The 24,071-nt window shown below is 37.4% G+C and overlaps 1 protein-coding gene across 1 annotated transcript; it reads left to right on the top strand.

Annotated features, from left to right (window-relative positions):
• Positions 1-1,576: 1,576 nt before the first annotated feature.
• Positions 1,577-23,735, top strand: cacng4b (calcium channel, voltage-dependent, gamma subunit 4b). Its single transcript, XM_030134670.1, has 4 exons — positions 1,577-2,238; positions 12,147-12,230; positions 19,214-19,354; positions 22,038-23,735. The coding sequence occupies exons 1-4, from the start codon at positions 2,016-2,018 to the stop codon at positions 22,580-22,582; spliced, it is 993 nt and encodes a 330-aa protein (XP_029990530.1). The 5' UTR covers positions 1,577-2,015; the 3' UTR covers positions 22,583-23,735.
• The last annotated feature ends 336 nt before the right edge of the window (positions 23,736-24,071 follow it).

The following is a 24,071-nucleotide window of genomic DNA, read 5'->3' as shown; positions in this document are numbered from 1 at the left end:
TGCGGTGACTTCTGCTAGCAGTGATATCACGTGCATACCCTCTATACCGGCCCTCAAGGACCAGGATTGGACACCCCTGACTTAGGTTATTGACTTCATATCCTTTCATATATATAGGTGTGTTGTACACATGTAACCTGTGACTGAAAAAAACAAAAACAAAAAAAACAAAAAACATGCACCACACACCAAAATTTATCTTCTACTTTTAACCCTTCACTAGATCCTGCATCACACACACCGGATGCTAGAAGCAGTGGGCTCACCATATCAAGCGCCCAGGAAGCAAAATGCCTTGCTCAAGGGCACGTCGGCCAACAACTCTCCCCCAGTCCAGGGAATCAAACCAGTGACCCTTTGGTTACAAGTTGACTCTCCAGCCGATTCTCCAGCCATCTAGACTACAGCTACCCCGAATGTGGTTGGGTGGAAAATATAAGAGTCTCCAGTCATTTTAGCTAAAAACATAAAGTAGGTGTTTGTTTTCTATCAGTTGCAAAAAAAAAACAACTTTGAGGCAGTTACAAATTAAATGTTCTGTTTGCTGATTAAATCTAAAGCATCCCACGTCTCCGCCTATGACTGCTCACCTACTGTGACTCATCCACTCCAACCCCTTTGTTAAGAGGACTGAGGTCCAGTGGATGTTCTGCAGCTCAGTCCACAAACTGAACTGAAGTTCATCCTGCTGCGTTCCAGCTGTCACTGGCAACCAAACTTCAACCAGTCCCATAAGTCTTTATCTTTTTGTTTTTAGTTCCACCTCTCGCTTCTTCACTAATCCTCACTTTCATATTTCTCCTTCTTCCCCCATGAATTCAGCATACACACACATATCTTCGCTTCCTGTGGGGACCAGGAAGTGACTGGGAGCCTGTGATCACACAATGGGGCTTCCAGTTTATAATGGGACAGTACAAATAGCAGCAGCAGGTCTGGTCTGGATTCATCTGTATCAGTGGGAAAAAAGGAGGTCACTCCTCAGAAAACACTTCCTGGGGCTTAAAGTGACAGGCCATGACCTCACAAGAGTTTAGAAGACTGCATTCAGTTCAGTCCATGAAATCTGGCATTGTGGTTCTAATGAACACTAGTGTCTTACTTTTCCTCATTTAGGATCTGGGTGATTTTTCAAGCAGACTGCTCCGACTTCAAAGTAAATTTGATGGATGTTTTAAGACACATTTCACCAGGGCAGATGCTTTCAACTTTTTTCAAGTTCCTACAGTATTTCAAACACAAATCAGATCTCTCTAATCCTCACTCTTGTGCCAGTGGTGGTGTTTTTATCTTCAATTTTATCTTTTGCATTGCACGATTTTTTCAGCATGTTTAAAAGTTTCTGTGTGTGTGTGTGTGTGTGTGTGTGTGTGTGTGTGTATGTGTGTGTGTGTGTGTGTGTGTGTGTGTGTGTTTGGTTTTTTTTCAGACCTTGCTTATCCTCCATCATCAATGTGCGTGGATTTTCGTATATGTGATGTTTTCCTCTCTCAGCAGCTGCTTACACTGTCAGATCCCATTGGCTTGGCAACAGCCGTGGAAGGTGTGGTCTGGATGAACGACGCTCCATCCTTTGTCAAACCCTGCAGTTTGACATTAAAGACAAAAACAGTAAAGAAGCTGTGACCGTGAGGAACCCAGACACATTTTCCAGCTCTTATTACTGAGTTAGGATTGTCCAAGACATGCGTTTTCAGGTGTTTTTTTTTTTTTTTTGTTTGTTTTTTTTGTTGTTTTTTTTTTTTTCACATTTCCACCTGTAGCGGACCGAGGACAGGTCCGATCCACCTGAAACAATGAATGGAAAGCTGCAGTCTGGTCAACTTAATCTGAACTCCATCTGAACTTTGGGTTATAGAAGGACTTTAATGAACAAGTTGTGAATGGAAACTTGGCTCGATGTGAGGAAAAGCGGCGACACGCAGGCGCTCCTTGTGACCGTGATGGGCACCGTGCGCTCCTCGCTCCGTGCGTAAGCTGCTGTGGTGTGGACGACTAACACATTATGAGACGCCATGGCATGGTGTGACCGAGGGGTTCAGACTTTGCTGGCTATCGTGGGTGCCTTCACCGCCTTCAGCCTCATGACCATCGCAATTGGCACCGACTACTGGCTTTACTCCCGGGCGTACATCTGCAACGCCACCAATGTCACTACGGATGAGACACAAATGCAAAACAAGAAAGTCAAAGGCGACTTGACGCACTCTGGGCTGTGGAGGATCTGCTGTATAGAAGGTAAAAAAAAAAAAACAGTCTCATAAGTACATGTATGTTATTTAACAGAGGTCTGCAAACTTTTTGTTGGTGCTAAATACTCCTTGGCACACTAAACTTAACATTTTATCCACGACGCATCCACCAACCCCACCCCGCCTCGTTAATTGGACTTGTTATTTTGGAAAAGAGCAAAGATCCATCTCTTTCTAGGAATATGAACACATGGGTGAAAAAAAATGAACAAACATCTCTACCGCACCTGTAATATGTAATATATATTGTTGTGAGGGCTTGTTCAAAGGTTTCAGTATTAGTAGTACCGGAATGAAAACTGGGATCAAACTGTGTTCGAGATTCTATAAAATGCTGCTTGTTGCACGCAAATGTTTTGCACGAGTAACGTTGCTTTTGCATCATTGTCGTCGTGAATTATTCACTATGTTGCAGAAAAAGAGAAATTAACTGGCAGGTCACGAAAAAAAAAAAAAAAAAAAAAAAAAAGCCTACATTTACTGATTGCAGAGCAGCAATAACGTCATGATGAATCCTAATAGTCTCAATTGCTCGACATGTTTGGCAGTACCTTCCATGATATTTCTCACATTTACATAGACGTTTGTGATTTTTCTTTATTTATGGTGTTTAAATAAAAGGTTACCAATGTTTTTTCCACTGTTTTTGCTGTATATTCATAATCACAAACTGGCTTAAATGAGAAGTTTTGGGCCACTTGGAGAGTCTGGCAAGTCGTTATTGTGCTTTAAATTGTTTTAGTCTCCTTTTTGTTATTGTGGCACACCATTCCACAGTAGTGCTTCATTACAAAGAAGCCAAATCAATGAAATCAATCAATAAGTGAAGGTGTTAGCCCTGCCTGTTGTGGCGCTGTCCACTGTTAGTGGTGCTGAAATCACCCGTAATTGTGTTTTTCTCTTTAACTAACATCCCAATGGATGGATGGATGGATGAGTAAATGAAATAATTCAAAAGGTGAGACTCTCTCAGATTCAGAGGTGAGACTTGACAAATTGTAAAAATAATCATTTCTCTGAGAAGACACCAGGACTAAATCTTTCTGCAAATTTGAGTAAATGAGCTTTTCACCCATTATTTAGCATTTCTTATGCTTATTCACACTCCTTTCTGTTTTCTAACAAAAGTCAAGGTTGTAATGGCAAAAAAAAAAAAAAAAAAAAAAAAAAAAATCATAATAAATAAATAAATAAATAAATAAATACAATTCGAAAATTAGCTGACTTCCATTTATCTCCGCATTTGGATGGTATGTAAAGGCATTTAGCATTTTTTGTTTTACAATAGAAAGATGTATTATTTTATTATTGATTTGAGTGCTTGAACATAGAAAATCTGACATAGTGGTGTTAAACATTTTCACGGTATGTCTGTGAAAACGGAAACTGTGATTTCTAAGAAAAACTTACTTTGTCCTCTCCTCTCATTTAACCCATAAAGACCTAAACAGCCACCGACGACCAAAAGCATCTACTGATCTGAACTGTTTAATACCTGTTGATCCATTAATCCTATCAATCTATGTAAATAACTGGTGACAATACAGTTATTCATTTTTTTATGGTCATCAGATATGACCCATTTGGACATTCAGAGGCTCCGCAGTTACCGTGGAAACACCATCATCTTCTACAATGTTGATTCACCAGTAAAACCCATGGAGTTTGATCAATGACAGTGGATGGAGACACTTGATTTGTGTCCAATTAATGATATATTTTACTGAAAAAGTCAATGTTTCTGCAGTTTTCTCAGAGCTTTAATGAACATCTAGTCGGATCAGTGACAGTGGATGGACACACTGGGTTTATGTTCAGTTAATGAGAGATTTTGTTGAAAAAGTCACATTTTTCTTAAGTTTCCTCTGTTTCTGAGATAATAACCCTCAACTTCAATCTGAACTTTTATGAACATACATGATCAGAAAATTAAATATAGGAAAATACCTGATGTTCACTGGAAAAAACACAAAATACAGAGAATAACATTATAATAAATGGCAATAAATCACTTAAGAAAAGTTAAATATAGAGAAAAAAATATTTTAGAGCTGCCATCAAAGTAGCACTGAGTCTTTATGGATTAATGTGAAGGTAGCATAGTGTACAGTGTGGAGAGGTGTGACCCTGCTGTGGATGATACAGCAACAATTACCAACAAGTCCTGGTACCATTTGCTGATTTGTGCTCCATCACAAAGGAAACATATTTCATTTGGACTCTGCATTGTATCTATTGTAAGTGAAATTAAAATAGCCCTATTTATAGATTGCCTGAAAGGTTAATTAAAAGAAACCTCTGTCACACCCCTGAGAGTTTTATCAGTAGAGGTGAGATGGAGGATGGCATGCATACGTTTCCTTACCATCTATCACCTGTCACCACCATCCTCTCATTTTCAGTTCTGTATGTAACAGAGCTGAGACGGAATGTGCAGAAACACAACGACGTTTGCTCTCACACAAACTCCATGCACACATACACACACGCACACATACATATGTCATTATTTCTGGCACTGATTATATGTGACTCTTTATTCTCACCTATAGCAGCTTACCCTCAGTATATCTATAGGTGATGCTATTAGTAAGACCTAGGCCAAGTAAATACAATTACCCATGAAGTTTGAATACAATATGTTTACATCTTCTCATAAAATGACTGAAAATGTGATTTATTTTTATGAAGTGTAACTGTGGCTCAGTATGTAATCATTTCACAAGATCAAAGTTCATTACTGATGTGTATGAATAGGGATAAAAACTGTAATGTGTCTAAAAATAAAATGATTCATTTTTTATGGACAACAGTGTATGTTAAAGGAGTGATATTTTGCTTTTTTTTTTTTTTTTTTTTAAGGAATTATGCATTTTAAAACATTTCCCTGTGGTCTACATAAACTGTAAATGCTATGCTTGGGTCTGAATTCTTCATTAATTCAACTCCACAGGTCCATCTTCAACCCTATTTCTGAGTAATGACACCAGAAAGGTCAGTTTGAGCGCTGGCCCTTTAAATGTAAATGAGCCACTTCATACCCCACCCCCTCCAGGTTGTTGGCTGTGCTGCTCTGTCCTGTTCAGGCAACATCTGAACATTTTAGGTAATCGGCTCGAAGTTTGGACATATTTTCAGTACGGACCACAACCGTTGCTGCTGACAAACAATTATGTCCTACTCAGAGAAATGTTTGTTGGAAGTCTTGACCTTAAATGTGCAAATGTCGTGACGTAACTAGTTATAGACACAACAAATTAAGCAGGAATTAAAACAGGTTGTAGAAATCCACTCAATTTTTGCCAAAATAAAAATAAGGATAGCTTTGCAGCACCTGGAGGGTTCAAATTCAAACTTTATGAACTATTAGGGTCCAAATACACAAACTAGAAGCACTCGGAGAGCGCAGACCGATCAGTGGGCTCCCGTGGCCCCCCAACCCACACCCCCGATCACCACCAAAATTTAATCATTCGTTCTTTGTGCCAGTATCAACATTTCCTGAAATTTTCATCCAAATCCGTCCATAACTTTTTGAGTTATCCTGCACACAAACAGACAGACAGACAGACAAACAAACCATCGCCGACAAAAACATAACCTTCTTGGCAGAGGTAATAAATGCACCAAAGACTAATAAAAGTGGGTTTAGCAAAATATGACCCCTTTAAGGTTCAAACCAACCATGGGCATTTTTCTCAAAAACTGCAGCAACAAACAAAAAATAGCCGTTTCTAATCAACAGCATTGGTTTGGATTTACACACAGTTTGGTGTAAATTTAGTGATGAGAAGTCCCATTCTTTTGGTTCGGTCATCTGTTGCAAATCAATTCATTTGATTCACCAATTTAAAAAAACGTCCTGCAGGCGTTATTTGCAAACTTGCTAAGTATCAAGAGGATAGATAGATAGATAGATAGATAGATAGATAGATAGATAGATAGATAGATAGATAGATAGATAGATAGATAGATAGATAGATAGATAGATAGATAGATAGATAGATAGATAGATAGATAGATAGATAGATAGATAGATAGATAGATAGATAGATAGATACTTAAGCATGTCAAGTGGTGCAGTAGGTTAAACATACGCTTGGTAGTTAGGCACTACAAGTTCGTGACTAACACCCGCAGGATGTTTTTTTAAAATTGGTGAATCAAATTAATCGATTTGGAATCGATTCGCAACAGACAAACAAACCAAAAGAATCAAGTTAGTTAAAAGAATTGGACTTCTCACCCCTAAATTTACAATAAAATGTATGTAAATCCAAACCAATACTGTTGATTAGAAAATGTTAATTCTTAAGTTATAGCATTAAAGCAACACCATACTTTAGATTTATTGACACAGTTACTTTGGCTTTATTAGTCGGTTATCTTTGCCATTAACTGCAACATCTTTTTACATTTAAAGGGGTCATATTTTGCTAAACCCACTTTTATTAGTCTTTGTTACATTTATTTGTGTATTTGAACCCTAATAGTTCATACAGTTTGAATTTAAACCCTCCAGGTGCTGCAAAACTATCTTTATATTCATTTTGGCAAAAATCGAGTGGATTTCTTCTACTTGTTTTAATTCCTGCTTAATTTGTTACGTCTATGACTAGTGACATCATGACATTTGCACATATAAGGTCAAGACTTCCGACGAACATTTCTCCGAGTACGACATAATTGTTTGTCAGCAGCAGTAGTTGTAGTCCATACTGAAAATATGTCCAAACTTTGAGTCGATTACCTAAAATGTTTAATTGTTGCAACCTGGAGGGGGTGGGGCATGAAGTGGCTCATGTGCATTTAAAGGGCCAGCGCTCAAAACAACCTTTCTTATGTCATTACTCAGAAATAGGGTTGAAGATGGACCTGTGGAGTTGAATTAATGAAGAATTCAGACCCAAGCAGAGCATTTACAGTTTATGTAGACCACAGGGAAATGTTTTAAAATGCATAATTCCATTTTAAAAAGCAAAATATCACTCCTTTAAATAACCATATTTCATGGAACAAGTTGCATAACATTTTTAATTAATTCCAACAAATTTCAACATTTTATTTCTTCGTGTGTATTATTGTGTTTAAATGACTCATGCACTCTGTAATTGGTGCCTGTACCATGTTTCTCAGTTCTAGTGGATGATTTCCTCTTAAATCTTAATGTATAACTTTAAGCGGTTTATCCTATTTTCTCAAGAAAATCAAGATAAAAAGCAAAAGGAAAATAAGCCAAACAAAGTGGAGTCCAAGCAGCCATATTAATGAACTGGGAGGCAGTAGTGAGGTGTTTTAAATCATGTTTACTCTGCAGGATGCATGGCCCAACCTTGTTGAAGTCATCTTCATATCTGTGTGTGCCACAGACTGTCTGTGTGAGTAGTGTGTCTTGTAAAACAAATAGGAGCTTGACTGAAAGTGAGCAACAATGGCAAGAGAGCTTTTAAAGAAGACAAAGGGAAGTCTTGTTCTGCAGTCAGTCATGCTGAAATGAAACAAGAACTCTCACTTAAGCAACTCGCCGCTGATCGCTGAACATACTGGAGTGGTGTTAGTAAAAGACAGGATGTGTTTCAGACCGACAGCCTGAAGGATGGAGGAAATTCAGCTTATTTACACTGACCACATTTTTGTCTTGTGATAATATTAAACTATATTTACATTTTTACTATTTCATTTCCAATATAATCACTTTTAAGCTGCTTTTGTGAGAGCTGGTACCTACACAAATTCAGTTTTAATTGGATTTCATGAGCTCCTTTGAACCATAAAGCCTACCTTCTGATTATTTTGTGAGACTTTGTGCTTGTGGTCATGTATCTGTGAATATGTGTTGTATGTCTTCTGGTGCATCTAAGTGCATGTGTGTGTGTGTATTAGCTTGGTGAATGCATTAGTAAGATGTCAAAGGCGTCCTCTGAGAAGCGGAGCTAGAAATGTGATTCTGGGTTGCCGGGGGGAGGTTGCCATGGTGAAGCTATGCTGAGTAATAAAAGATGGGCTCCAGTCTCAGACAGATGGGCTCTGGGGAGATACCTCCCCTACTGCGCTCACTCTCTTTCTTTCTTTTCTCTCAAGCTTTCTCACCATCATTCCTGTGATGAACTCACCAGTCGCTGATAGATTCTTTTTAAGAGGAGGATTTTTTAATATCTGTGTTTTTTGTTTGACTTGCAAAATAATCTAGAAATCTCTCTACTTTTTGCTTTTAGTCAGGACCTTATGAATGATCTTCTTTTATCATTTCATTTTGATTTTTATTTGTTCTAGTCACCTAGCAAGACAATAATAAAATTACTCATATCAAAACATGAGGGTTTCGGCACTTTTTATAACCAGAATAGCCCCTGCCCCTTTTATCTACCCTTTAATCTACAGTTCACAGTGAGTTAACAGCTGCATGAAGAAGGATTGACATGTGAATGGAGCCTGATTTTTTTTTGTTTTTTTTTTTTGTACAATTTGAAGTGAAAAATATTTAAACACCTAGTAACTCTCTTGGGAGTTCTACAATTTGACACTAACTTGTCCATACGATGATCAAAATGATGTTGCTTTTGACAATTTTTCAGTTCTTCTATGGTCCTTAGTCTTTAATTATATGCATTTTCTAGTTATACTTTTTGACCAATCAGAAACCATCAGAAAGTAAACTAAGTATTTCTACATGTTTAAATCTCTTAAAGCAGTGGTTTCCAACCTTTTTTGGTTCGTGACACCATTTTAATATCACAAATTTCTGGCGACCCGAGACTTTTTTTTTTAACTAAAATTAATTTGTTTTCGATCGTGTAAGAGTTTGCTATACTATGTTGCAAATAAATGTTAATTTTAGATGACATTTAGTATATAAAATGTATATTATTATGTATGGAGGCAGAAAAGCCAGGTGTGGATTACTGCACAAAGTGAGAATTTCATTTTCCTCACTCAGGATATGTACAGTAGGGTGGTTCACACATTGAACTTCCACCAGATTTTGCCAGATCGCTTTTTGCCTGGTTCCAATTGATATTAGAAACATCTGTACCAAAAATGGAGTCAATTGCTGCACATTTAGGGATGGCACACTTTTTCACGTCTGTTTCATCTACATAATGTATTGGCATGAGGCATCCCTGGCAACACATGCTCCAAAGAATGATTTGGACTTGATCCAGAGTTTGCATCTATATCTCGATAAAAGCATTGCAGATGCCGCACTGAAGAGCATTGGACAACATTTGTGGTGTCTGTCAGAAGAACTCATTGCCCTGGCATTTTTTGATGCTCGCATTGATGCTGAAGAAAAGGAGGCAATGCTGAGAAATCTTGAAAGACGCCCTGGGAAGATGCTCAAAAGACTTGATGCCAAATCTTTCTTCCGCAAGAACAGTACAACTACCATCTCTGGCCTCATCACTCGCCGTTCAATCCACTTCTTTGAAGTTCTTACTGAAGGCCAAATTAACTGCACAAGTAACCATGATGATGTGAGATCCATTCTCACTGATGAGAATCTGCAACAAAAAGTCTATTCCTTGAAGGTCATCAATGACAGTGCAGAGAGAGGCATTGCCCTTATTAACCCTTTCATGCATAGTGGTCACTACAGTGGACAGTTATTCTCCAGCTGTTCTCTTGAATATTCATGGGTTTTATTATTTTAATTCCATATCAGCCAACACAGTGGACGCTTATGCCTAATCCCATATACTGCAGTTCATACCATTACTGTAACTTTGCTGTTCTAGATAAACCTGATCTGCACTAACATGTTTGAACGTAAAGAAAAAATTCCTAATTGTTATTATTTTTTTTGGTTTTTTTGCATATCATCTCCATTAAGTGAGTAATAACTAGTGTTAGAGTATATTAAAATGTGAGAAAAGATCAGATTAGCAGCTTTAAAAAATGTTTTTATTGCATAGTTTTCACACAGTATATCAGTAAATACAGCCCTGCGATGAACTGGCGACTTGTCCAGGGTGTACCCCGCCTTCGCCCCTATGTAGCTGGGATAGGCTCCAAGTGACCCTCATGACCCTAGTGAGGATAAAGCGGGTTCAGAAAAGGAATATCAGTAAATGCATGTTTCTTTGCTTCTAAAATTAAACGCATGGTGTCCAGCTGAGTGGACGTTTCTGTAACTCCATGAAAAATAGGTTCATAAAAAAAATAAAAAAAATTCAATCACATTGTTTTTTTCATGCTTAAAGAGGACTAAAAACACTCAGGAAAAAAAAAATGATAATGGCTAATTCATGCATGAAAGCGTTAAACGCTGTCAACAATCTATGCGAAATGAAGACCAAAAGCAATTTTTCCTCCGCGTTGTGCAAGGACACAGAGAAAAAGTATGAAAGAGAATCAAGTCATCATACATGGAATATAGTGTTTGAACTGTTCTAATGTTGTAACACATGTAGCATAAGTACTGGGAGACTGGGAGAGATTATTAATGAGCATATTTATCTTTGTATTGTTCAAGTTATGTTTCTGTGAAAGTTACACATTCTTATGTAGAACAGTAAAAATTGTGAAAAAGTGTGCCACCCTTTACTGGCGTCCTGTTGGCTCAATTTTTGGTACAGATGTTCACAATGGCAATAGGAACAAGGCAAAATACGATCTGGCATAATTTAGAAAACTTTTACTTATACCATCTTATGTGAACCACCTTAATGTACAGTCAGTCCAGCTTGTATTTACAAGGCTGACAATTAATACTGAACAAACAAGAACTCAAACTATGAATTATGAAAGAGCTGCAGCATCTGAAACTGACCACAATGAACATTTGAAAGACAAACAGTACCACAGTGCTTCACAGTTTGTCATGTCTTTTATGGATTGTGATTGTCTCTCTCAACTCACCATATATTTTTTATTTGTAAGTTTTTTTTATTTTTACCAATTACTAGAAATTTCAGGTGACCCCATTTGAATTTCACACGACCCCACGTGAGGTTCCAACCCCAAGGTTGAAAAACACTGTGTTAAAGTATTCTCTGTAATCCTGTTTCTGAGTAATTGTTCATGCTCTTTTTGTTGCTCCTTTATTTACTACATCTCATATCCAAACAGTCATATATGTACAGTATATACGTAAGTCATTGAGTCACATTATATTAAATGAAGTCAACTGACAGTTTACATCTTTTTGTAATGTAAACACTTTTCTGCATCAATTGACATGAAATATTAAAAGGCATGGGCTTTGATCAAATTCAGTAATTTGGTATTCCTATGATTTATGAGGGCATGATCAACAGCAGGAAGCACTACTAGACATGAATAATCTGCTGCTGTTCTGCATCAAAGTGTCTTATGTAGCATTAACCTTCCAAATTATGACACTGTCACATGCTGTGCAGAGAATTTTACTTCAGTCATTTGCAGATTTGCAGCCAAATGTTCCTGATCTGCATGTGAAGTCAGGCTGTTGAATTAACTCCACTGCAACCAACACAGTAACAAAGACAGAAAAATCAGACTTCAGACTTCTAATTCAAAGTTAAACCTTTCAATATTCATAGTGCTCCAATGTTTTATTCTCTTAAAAGTGGAGGGAAGATTTTCACAGTGAAGGCATCGTGTCTTTGAATAGATAGTGCCCGAGGGCTTGAGAACTTCAGAACCTCAGATCCAGAACAGCCTGTCCTCAAACGCTGTCTGACAGGACAGTTTAGCCCTGTAATCGACATGTTCTTTACCAAACAATGCTCTCTGCTCGTATGAAACATACTCACTCTGGACCATACATGTAACTCCATTTACATCTTCATTGTTTTTTTTTTTTGTTTTTTTTTTGCTCCATTTTATCACTATGGTAACTTCCTTGAGTTTTTGACAGTGGTTCCCTTTGGCAGGCTGTTCATCAGTCACAGTGTCACATGTGGTTCTCTGCAGGTATCAACAAAGGAAGCTGTTTTCGGATCAATCATTTTCCAGAGGACAACGACTACGATACAGACAGTTCAGAGTACATCTTACGTAAGTCATGGCAATCTCTTCAAACACTTGAACCCTTGATACTCTGATTTTTTTCTTTTCTTTTTTTTTCTGAAGTGTTGATGGAGTTATCACAAGGGTACTTAATGTGTCATGACATCTCCATCCCTCCCCCCACAAAAGCCTGATGTCATGACAGTAAGTGGAGCCACAGACATGATGAAGTCTGCTCTGGGCAGATGATGATGATGATGATGGTGATGATGGGATTGTCTATAACATGGCTTTACCCACATAATGTAGGATCAAAACAATGTGATATCATGAATTGTGTAAATATACATGCCATACATGACACTGTTAATTGACGTGTTATCTGTACACAGTAGGAGCTTTCTGCATGTTCACGCTGCGTCAAATACCACACAATTAGCGGTTAGGGCTAGGGTTAGGATTAGGGTTAAAGGGTTAGGGTTAAAGGGTTAAAGGGTTAAGGCTAGGGTTTGGGCTAGGGTTAGGGTTAGTGCTGTGGTTAGGGTTAGGGTTTGGGCTAGGGTTAGGGCTAGGGTTAGGGCTAGGGTTAGGGCTAGGGTTAGGGCTATGGTTTGGTCTAGGGTTAGGGCTAGGGCTAGAGTTAGGGCTAGGGTTAGGGCTAGGGCTAGGGTTAAGGCTAGGGTTAGGGCTAGGTTTCGGGATAGGGTTAGGGCTATGGTTTGGTCTAGGGTTAGGGTTAGGGCGAGGGTTAGGGCTAGGGTTAGGGTTAAGGCTAGGGTTAGGGCTAGGTTTCGGGATAGGGTTAGGGCTAGGGCTAGGGTTTGGTCTAAGGGTAGGGTTAAGGCTGGGGTTAGGGTTAGGGTTTGGGCTAGGGTTAGAGCTAGGGTCAGCACTAGGTTTTGGGCTAGGGTTAGGGCTAGGGTTTGGTCTAGGGTCAGGGCTAGGGCTAGGGTTAGGGCTAGGGTTTGGGCAAGGGTTAGGGTTAGGGTTAGTGGTTACGGATTTGTAAACCTGAGAGCTTGGCGTAAATTGACACATGATGAAATGGCGTTGAATAACAGAAAAGGATGAAAATGCGTACGTATATCACGCCAAATGCCATAAGAACTGGCATGACATACAACGCAATTTCATGAGATCTTTCCAAATCAAAATGTTGTTCTGATCAGCTTTACTGAAAATTCTCTAAACTGTATGGATAATGTTTTTTATTAGTTCAATCAAAGCTTTCATTTATCCTGAGGTTTCTGTATCAGACACATTGACAGATCATGTTTTGTTTTTGACTTGGGTGCCTCTAAGCAGTAGCTTTCATCTCAGCTCGGGTTTTTTTATTGATGGGTTTGAATTAGCTGGTGGAAATTAAATCCCACTCCCACATGGTTAGTATCAGCGAAAGGTCTGCATATTACTTCTTGTATTTACAGCACTGTAGACAAGTCTCAGGTCACTTTTATTTCTGTTGTTTTGCTCAGGGTTGTAAAAACCATGGATCTTTATTCTTAATTTCATTCATACAAGAAACTGCAGGGAAAAAAATTTAATGTGATCTCCATTTTTAATACATTTTGATCTCTTCAGTTGGCTGTTTGGTGGTTGTCTTAAATAATCTCATACTACATTATATTTGGCTTCATATCCCTGAGTTTTTCTTAAAACTTGTACTGTGTTTTATTCTTTTCTTCATCCAACTCATCCTAAAATGCTTCTATTCATATTTTCTCTAAAATTTAATCACACATATGCATTTCTCAGTCTCTGAATTAATATACAATCTGGATAGCCTTAATAAATCTCAATAAGCAAACAACTTATTATGTAAAAGTAAAATGGGAAAGAGAATTTGACATAGAAATTGATGATATAGATTGGCTAAACATGTGGAAATTACATCATACAACTACTGGAGGGAATTTGCCTGGAAAAATCTTATGAGATTTTTTATTACACCCAAGTTACAGAGGCATCAGGAATGTTGGAGAGAATGCGGGGAGATGGATGTTGACCATTCTCATGTTTTTTGGAAATGTTCAAAACTTTCGGAATATTGGGAAATGATCTGCAATGTCCTCTGTCAAGTATTAGGATACACAATTCCAAAGAAACCTGAAGTTCTTTATTTATGCAACTTTGGTGATGGCACTATACGTGAATACGATAAATATTTGGGAAAGGTGATGTTGATAGCTGCAAAAAAATCTATAACAAGGAATTGGGGGAAGATGAACGTACCATCATAGGATCAATGGATAACTACGATCGAGGACATATTTCTAATGGAAAAACTAACACACAGATTGAGACTACAAGAACCACAAATGAACGAAAAGTGGGAAAAAAAATGGACATTATATAAGCAAAATAATTGATAAGACTGTGCTACCCAGACTTATTTATGTTGTTGTGTTTTCTTTTTGTTGTTGTTCTTTTAAAACTAATAAAATATAACTTACGAAAAAATATACAATCTGGATATATGGGTTAGGGTTAGTCAGTATAACAGTAAAAACAAACGTTTCAGGGAAAAACAGCGTCTATAAACCAAAGTGGTAGTATTTAAAGTGATCTCCTTTTGCACTTAACATGACTTTAACTCTTTTTTTCAGACAATATGAGATTTCTTGCAATGATTTTTTAATGTTTTTTTAGCAGGTTTCCTTCAACTTATGTCAGATGTTACCTTTTGTGCTGCTTCTTGTCATTCAGCCAAGAATAACAATTAATAGTTATTTTAACGTGTAAAGTCCGTTCAATTTGGTTTTTGTGCGTCGTTTAAGGCTGCGCACATATGTTGCGTTCCAGGCCGTTTTTTGAGTCCGTAAGTCACGACTTCAAACCACAACTCACGACTTCGTAATGTTCCAGGCAAGTCACACCAAACTGCCTGAGCGCAAGGAATTGTAGTAGCTAGAGGTAAACAAATCAGCATAGTGAACCGTACATTATGTTTATTTACAGTCATTTCTATCGCCAAAGGTGTTCGCTCTTTGCTTATTTGAGGGAAACAGAGGAGTGAAAACGGCACATAAGGCAAGAGAAGCTGTTTTACCTTTTATGTTATGTTATTTGTATATTTGGATACGTATTTGGTATTAATTTATTCTTGCACTCAATGGATTGAAAACAGCTAACGCTAGAGTAGCTGCTGATTATAAAGAACATTTGCATATAAATAATGTCAGAGCAATACCTTGTTATAATAAACAATCTGCATAAACACCACATCCATGGGAGCCGCCATTGCTACGTGACGTCAGAACTCGGAACTGGGAGTACATCGATCTAGTATGAGTTCGCGGGTTGGAAGTCGCAGGTTTGACTGCCATTCCAGTGCATTTTCACCAGTAGAAGGTTGGAAAAACATGAGTTACAAGTGGGCCTGGAACGCAGCAATACTTCCTGTATTTTCTTGTTGTATCTGAAGAAAAGAGGAGAAATAAACATGTATGCAAAACTTCAACCCTGCAAAAACGACAAAGCTATGTAAAGGTTTCCTATGACTCTGGTACCAGTCAGTGGCGATTTCTCATAGACTGCAAGGGAAGCCCGGCTTCCCCTAAAATTACGAAAATTAAATGGTTAAATATGTTCGGTTGTGTTGACATTTCATTGACTACAAATGCGTTAGAACACGTTCATCTCAAAGATGAGTTCGTTCAGAATCAGCTTTATCACAAACCAACGGATGTTGTTCACTTCTCCTCCATTCCCGTTACGCTGTTTTCTCATACATCTCTGCTCAGTGCATTTGTCCGTAGACTGTGGGCGTCTGTGGGCTTCAATGGGACTGAATGGATTAGTTTTTTTCATTGCGTCAAAACTGGACGGTAATTGGATAAATGCCACGATGTTGTCCCGCCCCCGGATGCCGAGCATCTCTGGGGGTGAATGGAGCTGTGGGCGGAGCTCGGCCGGGCTGGACGCCAGAATCCCACGTGCTGATTGGAGGATCGGTCGAAAGGCTGAATCCCGTTTGATTGACAGCTCTTTTCAGATCTACTCCTTCACTGACACAGTTCAGTTTAATACCGTCGCACATTCTGCTGTGAAATCAAGAGAGAAACTACTACGAAATTACTCGTTCATTTCTTGCACTGTAAATAAAACACACTCATTGTACTTCCTTGTTTCAATTTAACATAGTTTCAGCGTTTTCTTGTTTCAGTTACATAATTTAATCATTTCTTGTTTGAGTTTAATATCATTTTGTAGATAGTTAAATCAATTAAACTGTCAGCTAGGTCGGAGTGAAAGGAGCATCTGTAGTTTAAAAAGGCTGAAGTCTTACACCCACAACACAATGGGCCAAGGCAATCTAAGCAGCCTAGCTCTGATGGATATTGAGAGGACACTGGTCCAGTCCCTGGGAAAGACGCCTACTTGATACGATAAGGTCACCGAGCATTTTCTTAATTCTTTTTTTTTTTTTTTTTCATGTAAGCCAACAATGCTTCCCCAGAGCTTCCCCTGTCTAAAGGCCAAGCAGCCGCCACTGGTACCAGTGCTATAATTCTAATGTTTATTCTACATTAGTAGGAATTAAGTAAGAATAAAAGTTGATAGGGGGAACAGTCCTACTAGAAAGAGGCTGAATGTGTGCCAAATTGTGGTAAACACAATACATCTGCCAACTGGGTAAGCAAGCTTTGTATGACCTGATTTCTTAAAACTAGTATTGGCATTGAAAGACTATAAAGGGTCCTAAAACAAGAAACAATGGACACAAAACTAAGCAAGTTATGTGACCAAAGAACTTAGATGAATTTAGTAGACCTAAACCATCTACTGATCTAAACTGTTTACTACCTGTTGGTCCATTAATCCTATCAATGTATGGCAATAATTGGTGTAAAATGCAGTTTGTCATCTTTTCATGGTCATCAGATATGACCCATTTGGACGTTCAGAGGCTCTGTAGTTACCGTGGAAACACTGTCATCTTCTACAACATCGATTCACCAGTAAAACCCATGGAATTGGATCGATGATAGTGGATGGAGACACTGGGTTTATGCTCAGTTATTGATATCTTTGCTAAAAAAAAAAAAAAAAAGTCACTTTTTCTATAGTTTTCTTTGTTTTTGATATAATAATAATATGTTTAATCTGAGTTTTTTTTAATGTACATCTACATCTTAGTAAATTCAAGATGGGAAAATATATGATTTTCACTGAAAAAATGCAAAATACAGAGGATGATATTATAAGGGAGTAGCTGAGTGGGGGTGAATAGGATGTAGAAGCTCCAGAACACCTCTGTCCTCGGGGTTTTTTTTTTTTAATGTTTTTATGCTTTTATGTTTTTATGTGATAGGTAGAAAACACATGTTGTCTTTTAATTCTACTTTCTTTTTAATCTAACTTATTCTTAGCTATTACACGTTGCATTTTTTTTAATTTATTGTTGATATGGTATGACTGTTTGTGTGGAGCGGTGACCGTATTTTAGATTTCCCCTTGGGGATTAATAAAGTCTATCTATCTATCTATCTATCTATCTATCTATCTATCTATCTATCTATCTATCTATCTATCTATCTATCTATCTATCTATCTATCTATCTATCTATCTATCTATCTATCTATCTATCTATCTATCTATCTATCTACTTATCTACATACATACATACTTACAACCTACCTACCTACCTACCTACCCACCCACCTACCTACCTACCCACCTACCTACCTACCAACCAACCAACCAACTCACCTACCTACCCACTCACCTACCTACCTAAATGTTCATATATCACATAAGAATGGTTAAATAGAGAGAACATTCATTTGGGAACGGACACTAAAGTAGTATTGGGTCTTTATAGGTTAAGCTGAGAAGACGTGCAAATGGTGTCATTCTTGAAATAAGAACAGTAATCATCTAAGCATATTGTTTTGCTGTGATAACATGCAAACTGCTTTTTTTTTTAACTTTGGTATTGATGAAAGCTCTAGGGGTAAAAATCAAAGGTGCAAAACTCCAGAACTTGCAATAACACACATTTTCTCTGCAGCTCTCGCTCCACTGTCCAAATCTAATGACTAAATATGATCATAGATGATCTGATGTCGTTTCACACTGCTATGGAAAAGTTAACCCATTTCTTCACTCTTCTAAGTCATGTCTGACAATTTGATCAGTGATTGGTAATTACAGCTGTCAATCATGTATTTAACCCTCCCTTACCCATCTGAAAACATCTGTGGTTGGAATAAGCATCACAGGCCAGATTTTCTACATTAATGATGCAGAGGTCTTGTGTCCTCTCAACTGAAATATTAGTTATTATTAGTAGGGGTGTTAGAAAATATCAGTTCTGCAATATATTGCATTATTTCATTTCACAATACTGTATTGATATTAAAAGTACTGTATCGATATTTTTTGGTATTTATTCAAATGCAGATATGGCAGAGGTTCATTTTTGTTTTTGGTTTTTCTTTATCGTTTGTATCTTATTTATTATTATTTAACACTCTTTTATTAAACTATGGTTATTTGAAGCATCCTAAAAGCACTTTTTACTGTGTGAGAGAACCAGATGTTAGTTCCTTTATTGGGATTGCACAAAATAAAGTGATTATGTTAGTTATGAACAAACAGAATATGAACACTTGAGCAGGATCTTAAACTGTAATGTCTGTAAAACATAATTTTAGTTTTAACAAAGGAACATTTTGTGATGCAGCATCAGATCCTGTTGTGATCAAATAAAAATGTGTTTAGTATTTGTGAATATTTCTGGTGTAATTCAAATCTTCCAGGAAATAATCATTTTAAAGAAAGAAACAAACAAAAAATTGCCTTTTTAACAGTATCATGATATATCGTGATATATTGTATCGTGATGATAGTATTGTGATTTGTATCATATCGCTGGATTCTTGCCAATACACATCCCTAATTATTATTTATATTTTCATACAATAATATTTCTTGTCGAACTAAAAACATGTTGGACATTATTATTACAATACTGCCGTCGTTGGTTAGATTACGTCACTGTCCTGTCTGTGTCTTTTGTGATCAGGTATAGTGCGTGCATCCAGTCTCTTTCCTATCCTCAGCACCATTCTGCTGATGTTTGGGGGTCTGTGCGTTGCAGTCGGACGCATCTACAGCAGCAGGAACAACATCCTTCTCAGCGCTGGCATCCTGTTTGTGGCTGCAGGTAGGACGACACTTACAGCACTGTACGGAAAACACATACATTTCAATGACAACAACAACAGCAGACAGGAAGGGATGCAGTAGATATGACCAGGAGGAATGAGACAGAAACAAGAGGATTCCCCTTTTTTATTAATAGATACATACATACATACATACATATGAACAAACAAACAAACAAACAAAAGGGTTTATTTTTGGTTTGTACAGTAATCACCACACACAGTACAACAACCACAATAAACACAAAAATAAAAAAAAAAGGAATAGGCCAGAAGCAGAAGCTTTTTTTTGTTGCCTGTCCTTTTCACCTGACACACCACTTACATTAATTTAAATGTGTACAACATCGAGCATTGTCATTATAACAAAAGAATCAGTAACAAAACAAAAACACATCTACCATCTCCACTTAATATTCCTGAATGATCTTATACTGAAGGCATTTTTTTTTTTTACTTTATCAGAGAAGTGAACAACTAAGATTCATCATCAAGTCCATTCCATAATTTCACACCCACCACTAAAATACATCTGGACTTCACATTTGTCCTCACTTTCATACATTTAAAAATATAAAGACCTCTGAAATTATAGTTACTCTGGCTTAATTTAAAGAAGTCTTAAATGATATTTGGAACTGTATTATTTTTTTATTTTATAAATTATCTCTAACATTTTAATATAAACAATATCCAGCAATTCTAAGGTATTAAGTTGAATAAATAAATCATTAGTTGCTTCAAAATATCCTACTTTATTAATTATTCCAATAGCTCTTTTTTGTAATTTTACTAATGTATCTGTACTAGTTTTTTCCCTCATTTCCCCATATTTCTGTACAATATCTTAAGCAGGGCATAAACAAAGAACAGTATATCATATATATTTTTATTTAGTCAGTCCATTGTTTTATTTAGAATGCCTATAGATTTGGACACTTTACTTTTAATAAACTCAGTATGGGGTTTCCAACACAGTTTACTATCAATGATGACACCTAAAAATTTAGCTTCATGCGTCACATGTTTGGTATTTATAATACTAACATATTCCAGATAAGCAAAACTTTTACTGCACTACAATAAAACACCACATTTATCCATATTCCTTATGATTTCTTTTTTTTTTTATCACACTTCTTCAAGCCTCTTCATAGTATCTCCCTCTTCACTTCAGTTCTTTTGCCCTAATTGGCATTAACACATAGAAGAAGAATACAAGAATATCACAAGGTGAAAAGGTGCTATGAACGTGTGAATATTCAGGCATTCGTGTGAAAATATACACACATGCACATACCTTTTAGAGTAATTTTTTATGCTTCAAATGATTACATATAAAACATTACTTCTAGACCATGGATGTCTAAGTCATTTTAGTGCAGGGGCCATATACAGCTCAATTTGATCTCCAGTAGGCCGGACCAATAAAAAAATAGAAAGAGTTGAAGTTGTCATTATTTATAAATAGGGCAGTCAATTTTTTTTTTCCTAAACCCGCCACCACCACCCCTCTTTGGAGGACAACTTTATTTTTACTTACAGCTCGTGTTTAAGTAACAATCTCCAACTTTATACTCACATGTTCATTCATTCCTTGCTTTTATACATGTACATAGAGGGAAAGCTTATATAGTAGGGCTGTCAAAATTAATGCAAATTAATCCTTCATCATGATTAATCTGATTTAAAATTTTAACACGATTAACCCATCTGCAGCACAGAATGACTCTGAACGTCTCTGCCAACACATTTCGTGCAGTTTGTCCAAGTAGAGTTAGCATTGCGCTAACTCGCATGAACAAATGGTTAGTTGATCCAGTAGTGACAGGCAGCAGAACCATCTCATAAAGATGGAAGACGCTTAATAGCACGTTGGCCTTCAGGATGGAAATATGAGTAAAAAAAAACAAAAACAAGATGAAACAGTCGACCGGCATAAAGTATTATACACACTCTGCAGGAAGGAGTTTTCTTTTCATTGAAGCAATTCCAGCTTAAAATACCACATTAATGCAAAGCACACGTTAGACGGGGATTCTGCTAGCACTTCAGCTAACGTGTCACCCAGGTTGTGACAAACACGTTAAATATACATATATTCCCTTCTTTCTTGTTCTGTTCATTCATGCAAAATGAAATGCGATAAAAAAAAGTTAAAAAATTAATGATATTTAATCATGATTAATTGGAATCAATCCACAGCAACCCTGTGATTAATCTGATTAAAAATTTCAATCATTTGACCGCACTGTTTATGAATTAATGTACACTTCGTTTTAATGAAAATTATAGTATAAAAATGTTTAGACTTAGAAACTATAATTTCACAAAAATGTGAATAACCTCAACAACCATGACCAACCACAAATTTCTTAAGAAAATAATTATGCCTCAGCTTATCATTTGTACATGTGCATGAAAACTTACAGGTCACAATGGATCTAAAAAGGAATAAAACATTTAGTAAAAGGCATCTGGAACTAAAAAAAATACAGCATTTAACTGTATGATCAATACAACTCGTCTGTTAATGTCTGGATAAAATTTTGGACTTTGCAAATTCATCCCGTACATGCCATATGTTTGACACCCCTGGTCTGGACCCTGACCTCCCCTTCAACTATTCTAAATTTTCACTTCTGTGTCTTTTTTTCTGTCGATCATCTCCTCTTTCTTTAGGCCTGAGCAACATCATCGGCATCATTGTCTACATCTCGAGCAATGCTGGAGATCCCAGTGACAAAAAAGATGAAGACAAGAAGAACCAGTACAACTACGGCTGGTCCTTCTACTTCGGCGCCCTCTCTTTCATCGTGGCTGAGTCGGTGGGCGTTCTGGCTGTCAACATATACATTGAGAAAAACAAAGAGACACGCTTTCGAGCCAGACGTGACTTCATAAAAACCACCTCCTCCTCATCACCGTACTCTCGCATCCCGAGTTACCGCTACCGTCGAAGGCGCTCGCGTTCCAGTTCAAGGTCCAGCGACCCGTCCCGTGAGCCCTCTCCAGTTGGGATGAAAGGAGGTGGTAGAGGTGGTGGAGGGATGGGGTTACCGATGGGGGATATATCCCTTTACTCCCTCAGCAGGGACCCTTTGAAGGGTGGAAGTGGGACTGCAGGGCCTTATAGTCCTGAGAGGGACTCTGGGTTTTTACAAGTCCACAACTGCTTCCAGAAAGATCTGAAAGATGGAGCAAACAGGAGGACCACACCGGTATGAGGTCAGGAGTGTGTTTCTGTGTAAGACAATAAGCCTGATGGAACACATTAGATGTTGTACAGTTGATGAAAAAGGACAATTCCTCCCAGGGGCTATGCAGGCAGCAGTGACACTAAAAGGTCAGAGCTTAAAATTGTTTTCTTGTGCCCCTTTGTTACAGAAAAGTGCCAATCTGTGTTTCATTTACTGGAAGAATATAACTGACACCAAGACAAGGACCTCTGATGATACAATTTAATATCTTCGCTGAAGCAGATGCAGACTTTTTGTAGCAATATAAGAAGAATTCATTCTACTATTTGATGCCCATTATTTGAAACTTAAGACTGCTTGCAAAAATATTGTAGTTATGCTATTCCGTAATGGATATTTACTGAAGACTTTGCTTGAAAGAAGTATTAACCTTTTATAAACTTATATAATAAAGATTCCGAATAATAACCTTCAGGTAGTGACGTTTTTCTTCTGAATAGCTGCATAGTGTTTTGAAATATGTCTTTTACTTTGTAACAAAAAAAGTAGTCCTCTCCAAAATTGGTTCATGTGATTGTTAAACTCTCCTCAGTGTGTTGTATCGTATTTGTTCAACCTAACACGACTGGTGCTAACTGATTCTGTACACCTTTGATAGTCTTAAGCTTTCTCAACTGCCATTTAAGTACTTTAACTGTATCAATAACCTCTCTTAAGCTTGTATGTGAGTCAAGTGATAAGTGTGTGTTTAACTGTGTGTGAACTGTGTGTTCTGGATTTAAAACACTGCCACATTTCAACACATGTTCTGACTGTGGACTCTGTAGATATGTAACAAGAACAACAAGGCGCACAGTAAGGTCAGCACATTCCTGTATGCTGTGTGATGCATCCTGTCATATAAACCTGACATGTACAGACTGTGTAGTTTGTTCTCTGTTTGCTCAGGGACGATGTATGGAGCAAATCAATCTCCTTTTATAGATGTAGAGCTTACAATAGGAGAGAACAAACACGATGTTTGCCAGGCAGACTGCAGACTGTTACAGGTGGTGTCTGTTAAAACAGAAGTGAGATCACACTGTTTGTGTTGCTTTTAATTAACATGACTTTTGTTTCTGTATTTATTGCCTTTGTGTTCAGAGGGTTTTGCCTGGTATTGATTTTCTGGTGAAGCAACAACAACAACAACAACAACAACAAAATACAGTTATAAGTGATGCAGAATTCACATGTTGTACTCTTTATTTCTCCATTTGAAAACATAAGACATCGATCATCACTTTTGTGTAAATGTCAGTTATGTGACTCTCTTCAGTTAAATGTTAGGCTCTATTAATGCATGGAAAGTGTACAAAATGTAAGCAGATTTAGTCAGTGGTGTAGTGGTCCCCAGAGAAGTGGGTATACTCTCAATTTTTGCCTTTTTAAAAAAATTTTTTTTAAGTAGTCCAGAAAAACGCCGTGTTTTAGAAACAGGGACATGTCAGACTACTCTATTTAGTTTACCCAAAAA

Source organism: Sphaeramia orbicularis, chromosome 1 (genome assembly GCF_902148855.1).
Source record: "Sphaeramia orbicularis chromosome 1, fSphaOr1.1, whole genome shotgun sequence".
Lineage (NCBI taxonomy): Eukaryota > Metazoa > Chordata > Actinopteri > Kurtiformes > Apogonidae > Sphaeramia > Sphaeramia orbicularis.
This window is presented reverse-complemented; position numbering and strand designations above follow the sequence as displayed.

Coding starts and splice junctions, on each gene's coding strand:
- cacng4b (XM_030134670.1), top strand. CDS start 2,016: ATGGCATGGTGTGACCGAGGGGTTCAGACTTTGCTGGCTATCGTGGGT. Junction 2,239..12,146: donor GAGGATCTGCTGTATAGAAG/GTAAAAAAAAAA, acceptor GGTTCTCTGCAG/GTATCAACAAAGGAAGCTGT. Junction 19,355..22,037: donor CATCCTGTTTGTGGCTGCAG/GTAGGACGACAC, acceptor CTCTTTCTTTAG/GCCTGAGCAACATCATCGGC.